This window comes from Gigantopelta aegis, chromosome 6 (assembly GCF_016097555.1).
Source record: "Gigantopelta aegis isolate Gae_Host chromosome 6, Gae_host_genome, whole genome shotgun sequence".
Classification (NCBI taxonomy): domain Eukaryota; kingdom Metazoa; phylum Mollusca; class Gastropoda; order Neomphalida; family Peltospiridae; genus Gigantopelta; species Gigantopelta aegis.
Genome location: NC_054704.1, coordinates 88,464,175 through 88,487,103, shown reverse-complemented (window position 1 = coordinate 88,487,103; position 22,929 = coordinate 88,464,175). Strand labels below are relative to the sequence as shown.

General features: G+C 40.3%; 1 protein-coding gene across 2 annotated transcripts in view; it reads left to right on the top strand.

Annotated features, from left to right (window-relative positions):
- Window positions 1-22,929, top strand: part of LOC121375337 (transmembrane protein 232-like) — a 43,704-nt gene that overhangs the window by 1,656 nt on the left and 19,119 nt on the right. For both annotated transcript variants that reach the window (XM_041502746.1, XM_041502745.1), the window contains exons 3-7: window positions 1,185-1,296; window positions 3,987-4,092; window positions 8,237-8,394; window positions 14,143-14,242; window positions 15,148-15,317. In XM_041502746.1, coding sequence (XP_041358680.1) covers window positions 1,185-1,296; window positions 3,987-4,092; window positions 8,237-8,394; window positions 14,143-14,242; window positions 15,148-15,317 — 646 coding nt within the window. The remainder of the gene's footprint in view (window positions 1-1,184; window positions 1,297-3,986; window positions 4,093-8,236; window positions 8,395-14,142; window positions 14,243-15,147; window positions 15,318-22,929) is intronic.

Here is a 22,929-nt window from a genome sequence, read left to right as displayed (position 1 = left end):
AATTGTACGTGGACGAAACGTCCAGAGGATGAACCGTCTGGAAAGCATTATGAAACACCTTAGATGAAAGTTATATGCATTAAATTAGGGAAAAAAACCCCAAAACAATTATTTATTAAAATATTTTTGTAAAAATTTATAAATTAATATTAATAAATTATGTAATGTTTTATATTTGAAAATACGGTATGCAAACAAAAAAGGTTGTGAAAAAATAATTAGCGTAATCCATTAATTCCACACATTTCCAATTTGTGCAGTCCTGACCTATCCTAACAACTATGGAGAAGTAATATAGGGTTTTCTTTAGCTAGCCAAAAAGACACTTTTAAACAAAAATATAGTCCTTGAAATTTGCGATGGCAATCATCGGTGTCACCACAAAATTCTGTTGAAAACTTGATCTCTATCAGCATTTTTATCATTTGTTACTATTTGTACTAAATTGCTGTTGCAAAATGATCTACCACCCTGACTGGTATGGTCATCAACATACAGTCCATAACAGAAAAATGTAAAGAACAGATCATTTTGTTGCTTTATATTTGTCAGTGCATATTATTATGAGAAATTTTGATCAATATACTGGTACAAATACCAATACAAAGTAGGGTCTCCACAAATACTTGAGTACTCGGACACGGGCAGAGTCTAGCAAGACTCGAGTCCGTTCACAGGACTCAAGTACCCGTGCAAGGAAGAGCACTCTCAGTTAATTATATTTTTTTTATGTCATTTTGCCATATGCTTGCCACTGGTTACATTATAGGGCTATGAGACATGGAGGGAAAGAAGTTGAAATACAATGTCATGATTTAGTATTCAGGTTCAGCACTGGAATTAAGATGCATAATGCTGTTTGACTTTATTCCTTAGTCTCATTATCATCTAGAGTAAGTATTGGGTACTCAGATCTGGGTTGAGTTTGACCCTCGAGTACTCGAGTCCAATATTTTGGACTCGTGGAGGCCCTAATACAAAGCATATATGCTTAATTAAACATGATAATTTTTTTAGCTTTTGGACAAATTTGTTATGAACTACATTCATTTTTTTCTTTGCTTAAAGCTTGAGATGATATTAATAAAAACTACTTTGACAAAAGTAACAATTGAAGCATATATAACACTTCATAAACAGATTCAAATGATTATTTAATTCAAATATTTTCTTATCATATTCAGAAACCCCTTGGAAGTTTCAGAAGAATTTGTGCTACAATTTAACAGTGCTAAAGATCTAAGTGAAATAGAAAAACTGGAAGAAGTGGCACGCAAGATGTTGGAAAGAACAAAAGTAAGATTTAGTAGTTTCGCCAATGGAAAAAGAAAAATTGTTTTATGTAATGATACCACTGAACTGATCACTTGATTGATTGGTCATTGTCTTTTTGATGTCACCTAGTCTTCAGAGGAAACCTATATTTTACCATTAACAGATGTTTTGGCATAGACAGCTCATAAGGCTTTCCAAGGCCTTTGATATACCAGTCATAGGGAACTGTTTGGGATGGGTGAGAAACATGCCTTTGTAGGGTTTTAGCTGGCCAAATACATGTAATATTTAGCTAAACAGAATTATTTTAAAACATAACTCTATACATAAACCACACATGGTTTTCGAATTAGCTTTTTGGCGAATTGGTAATGACATGTATTCATCAAATCCAAATTTAAAGGAAACATGTCACGAGACCATATTATAGCTCATTTTAAAAGCAAAATGATATAAAAATAATATACAAATAAGTTTATAACAATAAAATATGCGTAGTTAACTTAAAATGAAGGAATTACGCTAATCAGTATCAAAGTACGATTTATGCATATTTATTCGTGAGCGTTCGAAAAAAAAAAAGGAAGTGACGTCAGAGCCACTGTACTCTTCCATTGTTGTTAACTGTTTATATATGGAGTAAGGGGCTTACGATCTTTCCAGTCCAACAATGCCGTACTGTGCGGCCTTTGGGTGTAAAAATAAACAGTTTAAACGATCGGGATTGTCTTTTTATGGTTTTTCAAAGGATTGTATCCGAAGAAAGACGCGTGTATTTTATCGCAAAACAAAAGATTGGACACCAACACCGCATAGTACTTTGGTGTCAGCCTATTTACAGCCCGGAGCCCGAACGTTACCCGGAGACAAAAACAGTACTCGGTTGCGAATGCCGAGGTGTACATTGTACATATTTGGCACAAAGATACACCTCAGCATGATGTATTTATATATGTTAACTCAAAGAAAATTAGATTTTTTTTTTTTTTCATGTTTGGGCTGTAGGCCTACATAACAAAATCTGTATTCACTGTCCGAAGAAAGAAACGTCAATAAGTAATTAAATATGGCATATACAAACATGAGATTTGGCATGAGGATACATCTCAGTACGATGTATTTAAATATGTTTTTAAAAAAACATGTAGAAAACAAAAATAATTTTAAATAATGTTTTTAATCTTCGGGCGGAGTACGTCACAAAAACGTTCCTCATCCCCCAAAGTAACACGAAGTTCAATACAAAATCCACGGGCTGACTTGAGAATCGGAGTGTTGTTTTAGTTAATTGGTCCTTTCTTTCCGTGGCCTGCACATGTGATTCCTGATTGGCAGGTGTATATTGCAGGGTATCGACCAGGTAAGTGATTACCACTGTCTAGACATACGTACAATATGCTTGCCAGTTTTTTAAGATCACAGGGTATTGTGGCATAACCTGTCGCGACTATAGTACAATGTTAATGGACATTATCAGCCGCCCTGCTTCATTACTGTAAATAATGCTGTAAAACCCTTGATTAAGTAGACTTTCCCATCTAAAATGACAAAACTGACCAATTACGTAGTACCAAAGAAAAGAAAATTATCACTTGGGTATCGTGAGTGGTCGTTTTTACTCTAAACGCACCCAACCAATAGGCCTAATAATATGCTGGGGGGTTTTTAAGAGAGAAAAATACTATAACCCCATTTCGTTCTATTGATGCAAATTGAAATATATTTAGTTAAAAAGTTGATTATACTTTCTAGTCATTTATGTTGTTTTACAAGTCAGGTTAATGAAAGTGAAACGCCTTGTAAATTAGAGCGTTTGTTTTCACTGTGCATACAGATTTCATTATGTACAGCCCGAACATGAAAAATGTGATATTTTCTAAAAAAAAAAAAAAAAAAAAAAAATGTTTGTCCTACATTTATATTTTTTTTACATATTTAAATACATCATACCGAGGTGTATCTTTATGCTAAATATGAACAATATACACCTCGGCATCAGCATCCGGGTTTTGGTTTTGTCTCTGGGTTACTTTTGGGCTCTGGGCTGTAAATTGGTTGATCGGTCTGGTCTGGCACCATTGGTTTCTCCACCCTCCGACTCGCTATCCATTTTTTCTTCAGTATCATTGTTGTAAGTAAATGTGTGTCTTTCTTCATTTACTAACAGCTCAAATTGATACGGCAAAAACTTTTGCGAACGAACACTCATTGTTTTGGTAAGCTGTGCAAGTCTTAGATTCTTTCTGAGTGGTTCGGACTAATGCTTTTAAGTGTAAGGCTTCAGATCAAGCGACGCGTCTCTGACATCACAGACCTCGTGATTGCCCTGCTCATTAAAGATTGGCAATTTCCGCTAAGAGCTCGTATCTGGGTTTTTTTTTACGGAGATATTTTAAGTAATTAATTTTTTGTTTTTTTTTTTTTTTAGGTGATTCAATTTATAATTAATTGTACATGGTTGGTATCAAATATAGGTCACGTGACATGTTTCCTTTAAATCACATTTGGCGATTTGGGAAAAAACAGCTTAAAGCCTGCTTTGTCAAGTAATACAAACTTAAAAAAATTATAGTGTTTTCTGTAACACGTGCAGTCAGTCACTTTTTTCAGTCCAAGATTGTTTCTTTATTGATGTTTTAATAGTTATTTTGTTTTTTGCTTTGTTTGTAGTACATAAGTGATCAGAAATATTTATGCCTGTGTTTTTTCAGCGTCGAGCTGGGTTAAAAGAATTTGGAGTAGGCCATCATGTAAACCTCCCTTTGGCGTGGACAGAAATGGCACAGCTGGCTCAGTGTAAAGGCAAGATACAGGAAGGTATGTAGCGGCTACACCAGGTAGTTGGTTGTCAAACTGTGTTTAGAAAATATCACAAATACAGTCTTACATGGATTTGCAGACATTTGTATGTTGCTTGAATAATTATATTTGCGTTACATTCATTACAGCATAACGTCGTCCCATTGGTCCAGACGTTTGTTCCTTTCTAAATGAATGTGAAAATTAACGTTGTCAGGGAACGTCATATGTGATGACGTCATTTTATATGGGCAAGTTGTCTTATCGTTATCATTTAAGGACCAAAAATAATTCAAAATAAAGTATGAAGGTTTAGTATTATTATTAGCAAGTATGATTTAAATTTAATTATACGGATTGTCTGTTATTTCTTTTATGTTCATCTGGGTATGAACCAAAAAAATATCATCCGCAAACATATGTGAGAATGGCTTTGCCGATTCACACAGTTTGCAGATAATTTTTTGTTTGTTCATACCCCGATGAACGTAAAAGAAATAACAGACAATCCTTAATTGGCCTTTTTAAAAAATGTTTGCCAAAAAGACCATACCTAGTATAGAGGGCTGGAGCAAAAGTGTTCTTTTTGGTTTAAAAGTGGCTTTTGTCTAGTTTGAGAAGACATTTTGTGTTATTGAGTTGATTCTTTTCTTTTATCGGTGTGCCCCACCCTCCCTGTGTTATTTAGGCTAGGTATGACCCTACTACATTACATGTCTAAGACATGATAATGAATTATTTAGGTTGGATATTCTCTCAAAAAGGATATAAAATATGAAACAGTAATTGTTTATATTTTCAGATATGAAGTTAAATTATATATATTTATGCATGTTTAGAAATTATTGACAGAACCACTGTATTTTTCTCATAATTAAAGATATTTTTCCTGACTTCTTTGCTGTGAGCTTATAATGGTGTTAGACCGGGAGCCAAGTGAGATTTAATTGTTGCGAGAGTTCCAAAAGGTTTGAGGTGGTTGAGGTGTAGAGGGACCCCAACTGACCACAGAAACCCAATTCTTAAGTAAATATAGTGCGGGAGTAAATAGGGGGCGCTACTGAAATTACCCCCAAAATGGGATTTAATTGTTGTGAAAGCTCCATCCAAAATTCCTTTGCTACTTATTAGAGGACATCTCACTGAGCCCAAATCCACAACTTAAGAAAACAAATTTTGCGGGAAAGGCTACTTAAGAAAGACTAATTAGTGCTAATTAGGGATTTAATTGTTGTGAAAGTTCCATCCTTGGAACCAAATGTAAAATGAAGAGTATGCTCACTCGATTCAGAATTACCAATTTAAGAAAAAAATATTGTGGGAAAGTGCACTTAAGAAGAGGTCAAATGCTAATTAGGGATTTAATTGTTGTGAAAGTTCCATCCGAAATTCCTTTGCTATTTGGTAGAGGACATGTCACTGAGCCCAAATCCACTGCTTAAGAAAAAATATTTTGCGGGAAAGGCTACTTAAGAAAGACTCTAATTAGTGCTGATTAGGGATTTAATGGTTGTGAAAGTTCCATCCTTGGAACCAAATGTGAAATGCTCACCCGATTCAGACAAGATAATGACTTATAGCATCAATGTGAAAGGTGGGGTTTTTTCTTTAGAACATGGACATGTAGTATATCAATGGATAGCTTTTGGTGAGTATTGTACAGACAAGTCAATATTATGTATGAATATGGTATACAGAGTCATAACACATGTTAATAACCATTTTTTTTCTGAGAGATGTGCACCATCTTGTCACTGTATAATGGGGTTTTCAGAATGCTAATTGGAGACCATCCATAAAGTGGGTTTTTTTTTCAAAATTGGGGATTTTTTTATCACCTTTTGTATATTTGATCATTACTCCTCCCCCCCCCCCCCCCCCCCCCCCCCCCCCCCCCCCCCCACCCACCCACCCACGTGTGTTCAGGTGTAAATTAATTTTCGATGCTGAAAAGTACATCGGACACAATTAGGAGCATGGACTGCATCCATCTGACACCAATAAAATAATACATTTTGGCATATGTACCCCCTCCCCATGTAATGCCCGACCCCCCCCCCCCCCCCCCCCTTTCTGGGCAAATGTACTTTATAGATGGCCCCTTGTTGCAAGGCAAAATATATTAAAGATTTTTTAAAAAGAGTTAATAACAAATAGTTTTCGACCATGCAGCGTGTCACAATACAGCAAATACTAGTATGTCATAAAAGTGGTTACACACCCTGTACCACCAGGATTTGCTTGTGTAACATACTGACATGTCTCTGCATAATAGAAAAGCCTTGAAACATTTCAACACCATTTCTTGCAGTGACATAAATGTAATACTAGTCTAGTATAAACTATGTTAGCTATTTAAAGAAAAAACAACATGAACTTGTCATTAAGCAGTAAACTACAAGATGTGTAACGGACTTTTATATGTAAATCTGTGTTATTAAGTGTGTATATAGCAATAAATACTCGTATGTTCAATTCTGACACCTACACTGGCTTCCATGGCAGCCAAAATGACCATTTTGAAAATGGCTGCCACAACAATCACCGATTAAATCTCCAATGTTGCTATTTCAAAAATATTTCCTAAGATATGTCCTAAAATGCAAACGTTTGTAATTGAATGATGATGTTAATATTGAGTGAAACCTTTTAGTTGAAATGCACACATAATATTTAAGGGCAGGTAATATAGTATGCTCACTATAATACAAAATGTCGTATATTCTCTTAATTTACCTAAGAAATACAGATAATTTAGGCATATATAAATTGTATACCGGGTAATATAAACTAAATCCGCATAGGTTTTTAGAAGGAAAAATAGATACTTTTTAAAACTATATTTAATTAAAAATGGCTATTAACATGTTTTATGACTCTGTATACCATATTCATACATAATATTGACTTATCTGTACAATACTTACCAAAAGCTATCCATTGATATACTACATATCCATGTTTAAAGAGAAAAAAAAACACCTTTCACATTGATGCTATAAGTCATTATCTTGTCGTTCCCGCAATATATTTTTCTTAAATTGGTAATTCTGAATCAGGTGACCATACTCTACATTTCACATTTGGTTCCAAGGATGGAACTTACAGAACCATTAAATCCCTAATTAGCACTAATTAGAGTCTTCTTAAGTAGCCGTTGACCTCTTCTTAAGTGCACTTTCCCGCATTATTTTTTTTCTTAAATTGGTAATTCCGAATCGGGTGAGCATACTCTACATTTGGTTCCAAGGATGGAACTTTCACAACAATTAAATCCCTAATTAGCACTAATTAGCATTTGACCTCTTCTTAAGTGCACTTTCCCACATTTTTTATCTTTTTCTTAAATTGGTAATTCTGAATCGGGTGAGCATACTCTACATTTTACATTTGGTTCCAAGAATGGAACTTTCACAACAATTAAATCCCTAATTGGCACTAATTAGAGTCTTTCTTAAGTAGCCTTTCCTGCAAAATATTTTTTCTTAATTTGTGAATTTGGGCTCAGTGAGATGTCCTCTACCAAATAGCAAAGGAATTTCGGATGGAACTTTCACAACAATTAAATCCCTAATTAGCGTTTGACCTCTACTTAAGTGCACTTTCCTGAAATATTTTTTTCTTAAATTGGTAATTCTGAATCGGGTTAGCATACTCTACATTTTACATTTGGTTCCAAGGATGGAACTTTCACAACAATTAAATCCCTAATTAGCACTAATTAGAGTCTTTCTTAAGTAGCCTTACCCGCAAAATATTTTTTCTTAAGTTGTGAATTTGGGCTCAGTGAGATGTCCTCTAATAAGTAGCAAAGGAATTTTGGATGGAGCTTTCACAACAATTAAATCCCATTTTGGGGGTAATTTCAGTAGTGCCCCCTATTTACTCCCGCACTATATTTACTTAAGAATTGGGTTTCTGTAGTCATTTGGGGTCCCTCTACACCTCAACCACCTCAAACCTTTTGGAACTCTTGCAACAATTAAATCTCACTTGGTTCCTGGTCTATGTAGTCAGTCAGCAGGTAGGTTAACTTGATTGTAGATTGTAACAAGTGAAAATAAAAATAGAAATTTTTGTTTTTGAAGGATTGGCATTTTGCTGTAAGCTGGTAGTGTTACAGGTGCTCTCAGATGTCTGTAGTTTTTATTATTGTCCTCAGATTGCCTTGACGTGTTGATTGTGTCCCTGGATGTGTCCCCTGTAGAGAAATACCACATCCCGGCTCTGTTCTTCCTCGCTGAGACTATGTTGTACTGGCTGCGAACTGAGGCCGTGCGACAACCGTACCTCCGCACCAGCGAAATCAAACTTCTTACTGTAAGTGGTGGCAAAATTATAGCAATACAAATTTTAAACAAAACTTTGAGTATAGATACTGAAAACAAACATTAATTAGTACGGTACCCGGTATCTGCAGAATCAGAGCTAGTAATGAGCAAACATACCTGTAAATATAGCAATTAATAATTGCTTGTTATGTTATAAAAAGCCTGTGTAAATATTTTTTCGGAATTCTGAATTTTTTTGCAATATCAAAATGTTCCTGTCATTATTCTTTTAATTGAAAAGCTCACAGTTCTTTGATTTTCTATAGACATTACCTGTCCTCAAACAAGGGCACCTCCCCCCCACGCAAGTGGTCTGGTCCGAACATCCCAACAGCCAATGGGATGGCCTAAATTCTTCTACTGCATACTGCTCTCTAGTTCCGGTCACACGACTGTAACTTCCTTCTTTTTCTCTTCGCTAAAGGGTCTGGTCGTCCTTTTGCTTGGCTCTGTTTGGAGTCAACTTTTTTATAAGACCTTTGGTTTTGTATTCGTGTTTGGGTGAAATGTTTTTCACCTTCGTTTTCGTTAGCTTTCGTCTGTTTTTTTCGCGTATTTCGCTTGACTTTCCAAGCGTTTAATTACATGAAATGTTGTTTATATTGCCGGTTGTTGTGTCGGACGCCATTTGCAAAATGGCGTCTTTGTTGACTGACTTTGTGTTTGGGTGAAATGTTTTTCACCTTAATTTTCGTATGTCTTTCGCGTATTTCGCTTGACTTGCCAAGTGTTAATTACATGAAATGTTGTTATATCGCCGGTTGTCGTGTCGGACGCCATTTGCAAAATGGCGTCTTTATTTACCGGCTTTGTGTTTGTGTTATGGTTGGTTTTTCTTTCTTTTCACAGATTGAAAAATTACTATTATCATATCTGATAATGTTCAGCGACTAGTTCGAGCGTGTTTACGCTGCAAGAAGTTTACTGCCGGCGGCGACCCACACGACTTATGTCCAGGTTGTTGTGTTCCGTGTGGCCTCACTTCCAAGATGCGACCATTTGTTCGGGCTTGTCTGATGTCGAGTTCGCGGCTTACCTGAAGGTGGTGTCAGCGAGGACCAAGAAGGTGGAATCTTCGCCTTCGATTGCTGACTCCGTGGCGGAAGTGTTACGTTCAATTCTACCGACCATGCTGAAAGAAACAATGGCGACCTTACCCAAACCGGCGGGTTCGGGGTCAGGTCCTGTTCCAGTCCCCTCTTCATGGGGTGCGGCTTCTTCAGCTCCACCGATACCTAAGACTTCGGATGACAGGCCTGCTGTCCCTACGCAGCCCTCTAAGAAGCCGGCTCATTCAGATAGACGCTTCACGGATTACAAGGTTCACCGTTCTTCGGCGGGGAAGTCCTCTTCGGCGCATCGGAGCCGGGACCGTAGCCGCTCCACACGACCTGTACGGCTCCCTACGGGTTCCACAGATCGTCAGCGCCAACCTTCAGTTGATGTGGCTTCCAAGGCCTCCGAGGGATCTAGACGGGACCATCCACGGTCCGGTTTAATCGGCGGCTTCCATTACGGTACATCGATTGGCCTGTACTCGAGTTCTACGAGGTGATGAAGCGCCTGTGGCATCTGTCATTGAAGAGCCCGACTCTACGGACCATATGACTGAGGGATTGCTTGGCGGCCGTCTACGACATGTTGCCGTCCTTGCCACATCCAACGACGATGTGGTCATCCGTTCCTTGGTATCCACACGGGACCGCCCACGGTCCGGTTCTCCGGTATCTCCATCGGGCCATGACCAGAGCGACTGGCCTGTTCACGGGTGCTACGTTACTTTTCTGATGATATATTGGTTCTTGCGGTGCTGGAAGATCTGGATGCGGCGGACCACCTGTCACTGAGGGGCTGTCATATCTGATATGCTACCGCCGCTGGCCCATCCACCGGTTTTAGCCAAGAAGGGTCCGGTTTCGATGATCGCCACGGAGGTTCCACCGGCAGATGTCGGCATTCGATCGTTGGCTGCCACAGGCCCTCGTCGGTTTACACGGCTACCAGTAACCGGCCCGTGCGGATCGTTGTTCCAGCAAGCAGACGGAGCCCTGTAACGAACTGGAAGATTGCGTCATCGGCTCACCGTTCGGTACCGTCGTCCCGTGATCGATCGAAGTGGTGCAGCGTCCAGGGTTCCACCAGCTCCTGCCAGTCCGTGTACATCGTACAGTCCACACCAGTTGGCAGCTGATTCGGCGTTCAGGGTTTACACCGGCTCTTGACGGGACCGTCCACGATCCGTGTTTCCGATTGCAGCCAGTACATTGGATCGAAGTGCCTGTGCCAGGTTACTGACCGATTTTCCAGATGATGCGTCGGCACCTTCCGTTATAGAAGATCCGGACGCAGTGACCCACATGGCTGTGACTGATTGTCTCGCTGCGGTGTATATGCTTTCGTCATTGCACAGTCCACTGGCACCATTCTAGAAGGTTTCCGTTTGAGGACTGATCCGATGTCGAGGTTTACTTGACTAGACTTCGTTTGTGCCGTTCCCCATTCGTCACAACGAACGTATCTCGTCTTCAACCTATCCTTCAACGGTGTGGTGCCGGCCTTGGATGACGCTGTTTCCGGCGGGACCATACGTCTTCCTAGAACTTACAGATTGGCACGTCCTGTCGATGGCTTCAGTTCAGCGTACATGTTTGTACATGCTGTCCTATTTGATGTTATCCTGGCGACCATAACTCCTCATGTGCAGGATGCCAGAGGATATGCCTTGTTCTAGCCGTCGACTTTGATGTTGGTCTACCTTATATCTTCCGTGACGTCTATGTGCACTACGATTGCACACTATCGTCAACCGACTTGCCTGAAGCGATCCATTCTTGACTTTCAGCACAAGCCAGTAATTTTGGCAGACCTGTGGTCTACATACGGCTGTTTGCCATGAAGGGGTTCGACGTTACAAGCGTTCCGGGTTGGTGACGAAGACAGTCTACTGGTCCGGTCACTTGTGTTGAGATCCCGTGCACCGATATTCTCTTGTTCGAGGAAGGTTCAGCGACATTCGGCAGATCGTTCTCTATATCCGGTGGCGATGCAAGACAGTCGCTACTTCCGCTGATTCCGGAAGTTATCCAGTTGCCATCACGTGGTACGGGGTTTTACCGTCACCGTTTTCCTATGGTTCATGGTTCCATTAGACCAAATCAATTCCTATTGCCGATAATGTTAACGTTTACTAATAAAACTGATATAAGCAGCGTTTCAACACACCCAGGAAGTACAGCAATAGAAAGTGTGGTTCCTCACATCTAATCTAGCTGCAAGAAAATGGGGGGTCACGTATCATTTAAGAGATTTAATTTATGTTTTTAATAGCAACCGTCATTTTTGCTGAAAATTGCAGTTCCATTTTTGGGGGTACCCTGCATTAAGTTTCAACCTCTGGTATATACTGCATAACAACTGTATAACAAATAAAAGTGTATTTATTTATTGTCAATGGATAATAGTATTTGCACAAATAATCAATGTCACATATTACTACCAATCACACCCACAGCTGCTTTTACTCCGTAAATATTTGACGGTGCATGTCGAACTTTGACACGGTACTCTCTTCTTTGGTACTATGCAACCTCATTGTGGCTTATCAACTCACTGATGTTCACTGTTGTTACCGCCAGAGTTCGTGACCGATGCTGTCTAGATGGTCTCTGCTGCTGTTTCGCACCAGGTGGTGTGACGGCCGTGGATTTTAGCTGGTTGCTGTTTTGCGTTGCTTCACTTCCAGGTATATCGGGCATATAGCGTAGCAAGTTGCTACGCTGTCTTGGCTCTTGCCTGTATCACGGAGTCGCTGTTTCCGATGTCTTGATTCCTGAATCACTCTATTACTGTTTCATGAAGTTTCATTGCAAGAGTAATTTTGACGTCGGCGCAACATTTGACGCTTAGAGGTCGCGGTATCCAGTTTGTTTCTGAATCCATGCATTCAGTACAATAACGCAGATTTGCTGATCCGGTTACCAGTCGCCTTGGCAGTCCAGTCCCTGTTGGTGGCTGTGGTTTCCAGATGAAGCCGATCTACACATCAACCTGTTGGAGATGTTGGCAGTTACAATGTCATCCTTCTTTGGCGAGAGATGCTGTCAGGCGCCTCTCTCATGGTAGCCACAGACAGTACCACTGCAGCGGCTTATATCAACCGTCAGGGCGGAACCCACTCCAGCAGTCTGCTGCAGTTGACTTATCATCTCTACAAGCTGGTCGACGAGATTCCGTTGCAACTTCGGGCTCGCCATATTCCAGGGGTTTCCAATGTACTAGCCGACACACTGTCTCGGACGTCGTCTCCACAGCCGACGGAATGGATGCTCCATCACGAAGCGTTTCGATGGGTATGCGACAGACTTTGGACACCAAACGTCGATCTCTTTGCCACACGATTCAACCATCATCTGAGGGTTTACGTGTCTCCGGTGCCAGATTCCGAAGCTCTGGATCTCGACGCCTTGGCCATCAGCTGGGGACAGATGGACGCATACGCTTTTCCTCCACCAATCCTCCTTCCAAGGGTGCTTCAGAGGTTTCAGCTGTACCATTGTTGCCTGTTGCTCATTGCTCTGGCGTGGCCATCCAGGATGTGGTATCCAGATCTAATACGTCTTGCCGATCCACATCCTTTACCGCTGCCAGACTGGGATCATCTGTTGCTTTATCCCACGTCAAGACTATACCATCCACGTCTACCATACCAAGACTATACCATCCACTTTTGTCTCGATAACCTTTACCCTGCACTGCATGTGGTTATTTGTTGTCGTTATTGAACTAACAGTTCTTTGGTGTACTAGACAGAAAACACTCGGGGGTCTTGTTCTGTTCAATGTTCTGACGGATGCACCTCATTAGGTTGTCGCTTGTTATTACAAAAATAACACTTCAATACGTGAGGGTTACCTAACACCTGCATCCCTGGTGGCTACGACTTCCCACTCTGTCAGAACCAGCATGAGATGTGGCAGCCGCCTCCTGGTCCTTGTTCTGGGAGCCGTACCTGCCACTGCTGACGGATGCCACCATTCTGGTTGTTGTTACTAACATCACCTGCATTGGTCTGTGACGGGCATCCCTAGGAGGAGAGCTTGCCAAGGTTGGCCTTATTCTTCCACTAGTCAGCCTCTTTCCGGTTGGGGAGTTATCACACGCATCTACGGATCTCGGCACCCACCACCATCTGTTGAATGCTGCCCTTGTTTGAGGACAGGTAATGTCTATAGAAATGGAGAAAACTTGGAGTGTTTTCTCTTTTATAGATACATTACCTGTCCTCAAGATTTTATCCCGCCCGGGCCTCCCCGCTTCCTGTTCTCTGTGCGATGCGCTCATGGAAAAAGAAGGAAGTTACAGTCATGTGACCGGAACTAGAGAGCAGTATGCAGTAGAAGAATTTAGGCCATCCCATTGGCTGTTGGGATGTTCGGACCAGACCACTTGCGTGGGGGGGGAGGTGCCCTTGTTTGAGGACAGGTAATGTATCTATAAAAGAGAAAACACTCCAAGTTTTCTCCATTTATGTCAAGTATCATTTTCATATCTGAAACTGGTTTCTGATTTAAAAAAAAAAAAAAGAAGAGATTTTTAGTTCTTTTTAATGTTGATGTGTCTACATTTTTAGAATGTTGTAATATAGTAACCATTTTTATATTAATAATAAATATCTATTGATATATTTTTTAATTGTTATTTATAGTAGAGCCATAATGTTTAAAACATTCACTTTCAGATGGGCCAGCTTGTGTTCACACGACTGTTCTACCACCACATGGCTGGGCAGCTACAGGGCCATTCAGACTTCAAAAACAGACTCTTCACTTACTTGGATGGTATGAAACAAGCTTTATATCTTAGTGGATCAAGGAAATTAAAATATGCCGACTGAATGGGAATTATGTTGGGAACACGTGGTATCACCACTGCTTTCAGTGATTCATGCAGTGAAGATTTAGTTAAAACATCCTTTTGGCTCTGCATTGTGTAGAGTTATGGTCTTCACTACAATTACTGTTTTATCAGATTTAGTGACAAGTGATTGAATATGCTTGTGTTTCTTTTATTTCAAGTCTCTTACTTTGTCTTTGTTTTTTTGTAATGATCTGAAATAGCAGCCACAATAATTAGCTCGTTATCCATCTTGACAAATAACTTCTTCAATACTACCACCAAGCTGGTTAATGTTTTATATTATTATATAACATTTAGTGAAATTAGTGAAATATCTTAAAATATCAGTGAAATAAAAGTGTTATTAGTCATTCTGTAACATTAACACATTTTAGCGTGAAAATTTCACTATTTCAGCCTAAAATGTGTTATCGTCACTGTAGAATGTGTTATCTTCACTGTAAGAATGCCAGAACTATTTTGCTGCTGGCATTTTAAAAATAAAGGTAAATTGCCAAAAGTTATGTAATAAATAGAAAATTTCATGTTTTTTTGTCAAATATGATTTATATTTCATCGAGTGAACTTTGCAATCATATCACACTTGTCACACAAGCACGACTCGTGAGGTATGATTGTAAACTTCACTCGATGAGATATAAATCATAATTTTATTTGACAAAAAACATGAAATATCTTCTATGTAACAAACAATTTCTATGCGACTGTTTTTAAGCTTATTATCCTGTATTGTGATAAATGTCCAAACGCAGACCATTAACCTAAAAATCATTAAAATAAATTTCTTGTTTTAAAAGTCATAATATGAATCTTGAAATCTGTTCAGGTTTGCAAGACTGCCAGGAAGCCTATAATCCGTACCCAAATGCCCTGCTGTCACTGAGGTTCATTATTGAAGTAGGGAAGATTATTTTGGCCGATGCGTTAATCGAGCCAGGTGAGGTGAAAGAAGGAGACCGGATTCCACCCCAGCACAACCTTAAAGAGATCAGTGATGTAAGTAAATATATATCTAATACATACATTTACCTCTGTATGTCCGTGTGTGTGTGTGTGTGTGTAACAGTGTGTGCGTGTGTGCATGTAGTTTGTATGTGTGAGATGCAGACCGGATTCCACCCCAGCACAACCTTAAAGAGATCAGTGATGTAAGTAAATATATATCTAATACATACATTTACCTCTGTATGTCCTTGTGTGTGTGTGTGTGTGTAACAGTGTGTGCGTGCGTGCATGTAGTTTGTATGTGTGAGATGCAGACCGGATTCCACCCCAGCACAACCTTAAAGAGATCAGTGATGTAAGTAAATATATATCTAATACATACATTTACCTCTGTATGTCCGTGTGTGTGTGTGTGTGTGTAACAGTGTGTGCGTGCGTGCATGTAGTTTGTATGTGTGAGATGCAGACCGGATTCCACCCCAGCACAACCTTAAAGAGATCAGTGATGTAAGTAAATATATATCTAATACATACATTTACCTCTGTATGTCCTTGTGTGTGTGTGTAACAGTGTGTGCGTGCGTGCATGTAGTTTGTATGTGTGAGATGCAGACCGGATTCCACCCCAGCACAACCTTAAAGAGATCAGTGATGTAAGTAAATATATATCTAATACATACATTTACCTCTGTATGTCCGTGTGTGTGTGGTTATGTAACAGTGTGTGCGTGCGTGCATGTAGTTTGTATGTGTGAGATGCAGACCGGATTCCACCCCAGCACAACCTTAAAGAGATCAGTGATGTAAGTAAATATATATCTAATACATACATTTACCTCTGTATGTCCGTGTGTGTGTGTGTGGTTATGTAACAGTGTGTGCGTGCATGCATGTAGTTTGTATGTGTGAGATGCAGACCGGATTCCACCCCAGCACAACCTTAAAGAGATCAGTGATGTAAGTAAATATATATCTAATACATACATTTACCTCTGTATGTCCGTGTGTGTGTGTGTGTGTGTAACAGTGTGTGCGTGCGTGCATGTAGTTTGTATGTGTGAGATGCAGACCGGATTCCACCCCAGCACAACCTTAAAGAGATCAGTGATGTAAGTAAATATATATCTAATACATACATTTACCTCTGTATGTCCGTGTGTGTGTGTGTGTGTGTAACAGTGTGTGCGTGCGTGCATGTAGTTTGTATGTGTGAGATGCAGACCGGATTCCACCCCAGCACAACCTTAAAGAGATCAGTGATGTAAGTAAATATATATCTAATACATACATTTACCTCTGTATGTCCGTGTGTGTGTGTGTGGTTATGTAACAGTGTGTGCGTGCGTGCATGTAGTTTGTATGTGTGAGATGCAGACCGGATTCCACCCCAGCACAACCTTAAAGAGATCAGTGATGTAAGTAAATATATATCTAATACATACATTTACCTCTGTATGTCCGTGTGTGTGTGTGTGTGTGTAACAGTGTGTGCGTGCGTGCATGTAGTTTGTATGTGTGAGATGCAGACCGGATTCCACCCCAGCACAACCTTAAAGAGATCAGTGATGTAAGTAAATATATATCTAATACATACATTTACCTCTGTATGTCCGTGTGTGTGTGTGTGTGTGTGTGTAACAGTGTGTGCGTGCGTGCATGTAGTTTGTATGTGTGAGATGCAGACCGGATTCCACCCCAGCACAACCTTAAAGAGATCAGTGATGTAAGTAAATATATATCTAATACATACATATACCTCTGTATGTCCGTGTGTGTGTGTGTGTGTGTGTGTGTAACAGTGTGTGCGTGCGTGCATGTAGTTTGTATGTGTGAGATGCAGACCGGATTCCACCCCAGCACAACCTTAAAGAGATCAGTGATGTAAGTAAATATATATCTAATACATACATTTACCTCTGTATGTCCTTGTGTGTGTGTGTGTGTGTAACAGTGTGTGCGTGCGTGCATGTAGTTTGTATGTGTGAGATGCAGACCGGATTCCACCCCAGCACAACCTTAAAGAGATCAGTGATGTAAGTAAATATATTTCTAATACATACATTTACCTCTGTATGTCCGTGTGTGTGTGGTTATGTAACAGTGTGTGCGTGCGTGCATGTAGTTTGTATGTGTGAGATGCAGACCGGATTCCACCCCAGCACAACCTTAAAGAGATCAGTGATGTAAGTAAATATATATCTAATACATACATTTACCTCTGTATGTCCGTGTGTGTGTGTGTGGTTATGTAACAGTGTGTGCGTGCATGCATGTAGTTTGTATGTGTGAGATGCAGACCGGATTCCACCCCAGCACAACCTTAAAGAGATCAGTGATGTAAGTAAATATATATCTAATACATACATTTACCTCTGTATGTCCGTGTGTGTGTGTGTGTGTGTAACAGTGTGTGCGTGCGTGCATGTAGTTTGTATGTGTGAGATGCAGACCGGATTCCACCCCAGCACAACCTTAAAGAGATCAGTGATGTAAGTAAATATATATCTAATACATACATTTACCTCTGTATGTCCGTGTGTGTGTGTGTGGTTATGTAACAGTGTGTGCGTGCGTGCATGTAGTTTGTATGTGTGAGATGCAGACCGGATTCCACCCCAGCACAACCTTAAAGAGATCAGTGATGTAAGTAAATATATATCTAATACATACATTTACCTCTGTATGTCCGTGTGTGTGTGTGTGTGTGTGTGTAACAGTGTGTGCGTGCGTGCATGTAGTTTGTATGTGTGAGATGCAGACCGGATTCCACCCCAGCACAACCTTAAAGAGATCAGTGATGTAAGTAAATATATATCTAATACATACATATACCTCTGTATGTCCGTGTGTGTGTGTGTGTGTGTGTGTGTGTAACAGTGTGTGCGTGCATGCATGTAGTTTGTATGTGTGAGATGCAGACCGGATTCCACCCCAGCACAACCTTAAAGAGATCAGTGATGTAAGTAAATATATATCTAATACATACATTTACCTCTGTATGTCCGTGTGTGTGTGTGGTTATGTAACAGTGTGTGCGTGTGTGCATGTAGTTTGTATGTGTGAGATGCAGACCGGATTCCACCCCAGCACAACCTTAAAGAGATCAGTGATGTAAGTAAATATATATCTAATACATACATTTACCTCTGTATGTCCGTGTGTGTGTGTGTGTGTGTGTGTGTGTAACAGTGTGTGCGTGCGTGCATGTAGTTTGTATGTGTGAGATGCAGACCGGATTCCACCCCAGCACAACCTTAAAGAGATCAGTGATGTAAGTAAATATATATCTAATACATACATTTACCTCTGTATGTCCGTGTGTGTGTGTGTGTGTGTGTGTAACAGTGTGTGCGTGCGTGCATGTAGTTTGTATGTGTGAGATGCAGACCGGATTCCACCCCAGCACAACCTTAAAGAGATCAGTGATGTAAGTAAATATATATCTAATACATACATTTACCTCTGTATGTCCGTGTGTGTGTGGTTATGTAACAGTGTGTGCGTGCGTGCATGTAGTTTGTATGTGTGAGATGCAGACCGGATTCCACCCCAGCACAACCTTAAAGAGATCAGTGATGTAAGTAAATATATATCTAATACATACATTTACCTCTGGATGTCCGTGTGTGTGTGTGTGTGTGTGTAACAGTGTGTGCGTGCGTGCATGTAGTTTGTATGTGTGAGATGCAGACCGGATTCCACCCCAGCACAACCTTAAAGAGATCAGTGATGTAAGTAAATATATATCTAATACATACATTTACCTCTGTATGTCCGTGTGTGTGTGGTTATGTAACAGTGTGTGCGTGCGTGCATGTAGTTTGTATGTGTGAGATGCAGACCGGATTCCACCCCAGCACAACCTTAAAGAGATCAGTGATGTAAGTAAATATATATCTAATACATACATTTACCTCTGTATGTCCGTGTGTGTGTGGTTATGTAACAGTGTGTGCGTGCGTGCATGTAGTTTGTATGTGTGAGATGCAGACCGGATTCCACCCCAGCACAACCTTAAAGAGATCAGTGATGTAAGTAAATATATATCTAATACATACATTTACCTCTGTATGTCCGTGTGTGTGTGTGTGTGTGTAACAGTGTGTGCGTGCGTGCATGTAGTTTGTATGTGTGAGATGCAGACCGGATTCCACCCCAGCACAACCTTAAAGAGATCAGTGATGTAAGTAAATATATATCTAATACATACATTTACCTCTGTATGTCCGTGTGTGTGTGGTTATGTAACAGTGTGTGCGTGCATGCATGTAGTTTGTATGTGTGAGATGCAGACCGGATTCCACCCCAGCACAACCTTAAAGAGATCAGTGATGTAAGTAAATATATATCTAATACATACATTTACCTCTGTATGTCCGTGTGTGTGTGTGTGTGGTTATGTAACAGTGTGTGCGTGCGTGCATGTAGTTTGTATGTGTGAGATGCAGACCGGATTCCACCCCAGCACAACCTTAAAGAGATCAGTGATGTAAGTAAATATATATCTAATACATACATTTACCTCTGTATGTCCTTGTGTGTGTGTGTGTGTAACAGTGTGTGCGTGCATGTAGTTTGTATGTGTGAGATGCAGACCGGATTCCACCCCAGCACAACCTTAAAGAGATCAGTGATGTAAGTAAATATATATCTAATACATACATTTACCTCTGTATGTCCGTGTGTGTGTGGTTATGTAACAGTGTGTGCGTGCGTGCATGTAGTTTGTATGTGTGAGATGCAGACCGGATTCCACCCCAGCACAACCTTAAAGAGATCAGTGATGTAAGTAAATATATATCTAATACATACATTTACCTCTGTATGTCCGTGTGTGTGTGTGTGGTTATGTAACAGTGTGTGCGTGCGTGCATGTAGTTTGTATGTGTGAGATGCAGACCGGATTCCACCCCAGCACAACCTTAAAGAGATCAGTGATGTAAGTAAATATATATCTAATACATACATTTACCTCTGTATGTCCTTGTGTGTGTGTGTGTGTAACAGTGTGTGCGTGCATGTAGTTTGTATGTGTGAGATGCAGACCGGATTCCACCCCAGCACAACCTTAAAGAGATCAGTGATGTAAGGAAATATATATCTAATACATACATTTACCTCTGTATGTCCTTGTGTGTGTGGTTATGTAACAGTGTGTGCGTGCGTGCATGTAGTTTGTATGTGTGAGATGCAGACCGGATTCCACCCCAGCACAACCTTAAAGAGATCAGTGATGTAAGTAAATATATATCTAATACATACATTTACCTCTGTATGTCCGTGTGTGTGTGTGGTTATGTAACAGTGTGTGCGTGTGTGCATGTAGTTTGTATGTGTGAGATGCAGACCGGATTCCACCCCAGCACAACCTTAAAGAGATCAGTGATGTAAGTAAATATATATCTAATACATACATTTACCTCTGTATGTCCGTGTGTGTGTGTGTGTGTGTGTGTGTAACAGTGTGTGCGTGCGTGCATGTAGTTTGTATGTGTGAGATGCAGACCGGATTCCACCCCAGCACAACCTTAAAGAGATCAGTGATGTAAGTAAATATATATCTAATACATACATTTACCTCTGTATGTCCGTGTGTGTGTGTGTGTGTGTGTGTAACAGTGTGTGCGTGCGTGCATGTAGTTTGTATGTGTGAGATGCAGACCGGATTCCACCCCAGCACAACCTTAAAGAGATCAGTGATGTAAGTAAATATATATCTAATACATACATTTACCTCTGTATGTCCGTGTGTGTGTGGTTATGTAACAGTGTGTGCGTGCGTGCATGTAGTTTGTATGTGTGAGATGCAGACCGGATTCCACCCCAGCACAACCTTAAAGAGATCAGTGATGTAAGTAAATATATATCTAATACATACATTTACCTCTGGATGTCCGTGTGTGTGTGTGTGTGTGTGTAACAGTGTGTGCGTGCGTGCATGTAGTTTGTATGTGTGAGATGCAGACCGGATTCCACCCCAGCACAACCTTAAAGAGATCAGTGATGTAAGTAAATATATATCTAATACATACATTTACCTCTGTATGTCCGTGTGTGTGTGGTTATGTAACAGTGTGTGCGTGCATGCATGTAGTTTGTATGTGTGAGATGCAGACCGGATTCCACCCCAGCACAACCTTAAAGAGATCAGTGATGTAAGTAAATATATATCTAATACATACATTTACCTCTGTATGTCCGTGTGTGTGTGTGTGGTTATGTAACAGTGTGTGCGTGCGTGCATGTAGTTTGTATGTGTGAGATGCAGACCGGATTCCACCCCAGCACAACCTTAAAGAGATCAGTGATGTAAGTAAATATATATCTAATACATACATTTACCTCTGTATGTCCGTGTGTGTGTGTGTGTGTGTAACAGTGTGTGCGTGCGTGCATGTAGTTTGTATGTGTGAGATGCAGACCGGATTCCACCCCAGCACAACCTTAAAGAGATCAGTGATGTAAGTAAATATATATCTAATACATACATTTACCTCTGTATGTCCGTGTGTGTGTGGTTATGTAACAGTGTGTGCGTGCATGCATGTAGTTTGTATGTGTGAGATGCAGACCGGATTCCACCCCAGCACAACCTTAAAGAGATCAGTGATGTAAGTAAATATATATCTAATACATACATTTACCTCTGTATGTCCGTGTGTGTGTGTGTGGTTATGTAACAGTGTGTGCGTGCGTGCATGTAGTTTGTATGTGTGAGATGCAGACCGGATTCCACCCCAGCACAACCTTAAAGAGATCAGTGATGTAAGTAAATATATATCTAATACATACATTTACCTCTGTATGTCCTTGTGTGTGTGTGTGTGTAACAGTGTGTGCGTGCATGTAGTTTGTATGTGTGAGATGCAGACCGGATTCCACCCCAGCACAACCTTAAAGAGATCAGTGATGTAAGTAAATATATATCTAATACATACATTTACCTCTGTATGTCCGTGTGTGTGTGGTTATGTAACAGTGTGTGCGTGCGTGCATGTAGTTTGTATGTGTGAGATGCAGACCGGATTCCACCCCAGCACAACCTTAAAGAGATCAGTGATGTAAGTAAATATATATCTAATACATACATTTACCTCTGTATGTCCGTGTGTGTGTGTGTGGTTATGTAACAGTGTGTGCGTGCGTGCATGTAGTTTGTATGTGTGAGATGCAGACCGGATTCCACCCCAGCACAACCTTAAAGAGATCAGTGATGTAAGTAAATATATATCTAATACATACATTTACCTCTGTATGTCCTTGTGTGTGTGTGTGTGTAACAGTGTGTGCGTGCATGTAGTTTGTATGTGTGAGATGCAGACCGGATTCCACCCCAGCACAACCTTAAAGAGATCAGTGATGTAAGGAAATATATATCTAATACATACATTTACCTCTGTATGTCCTTGTGTGTGTGGTTATGTAACAGTGTGTGCGTGCGTGCATGTAGTTTGTATGTGTGAGATGCAGACCGGATTCCACCCCAGCACAACCTTAAAGAGATCAGTGATGTAAGTAAATATATATCTAATACATACATTTACCTCTGTATGTCCTTGTGTGTGTGTGTGTGTGTAACAGTGTGTGCGTGCGTGCATGTAGTTTGTATGTGTGAGATGCAGACCGGATTCCACCCCAGCACAACCTTAAAGAGATCAGTGAT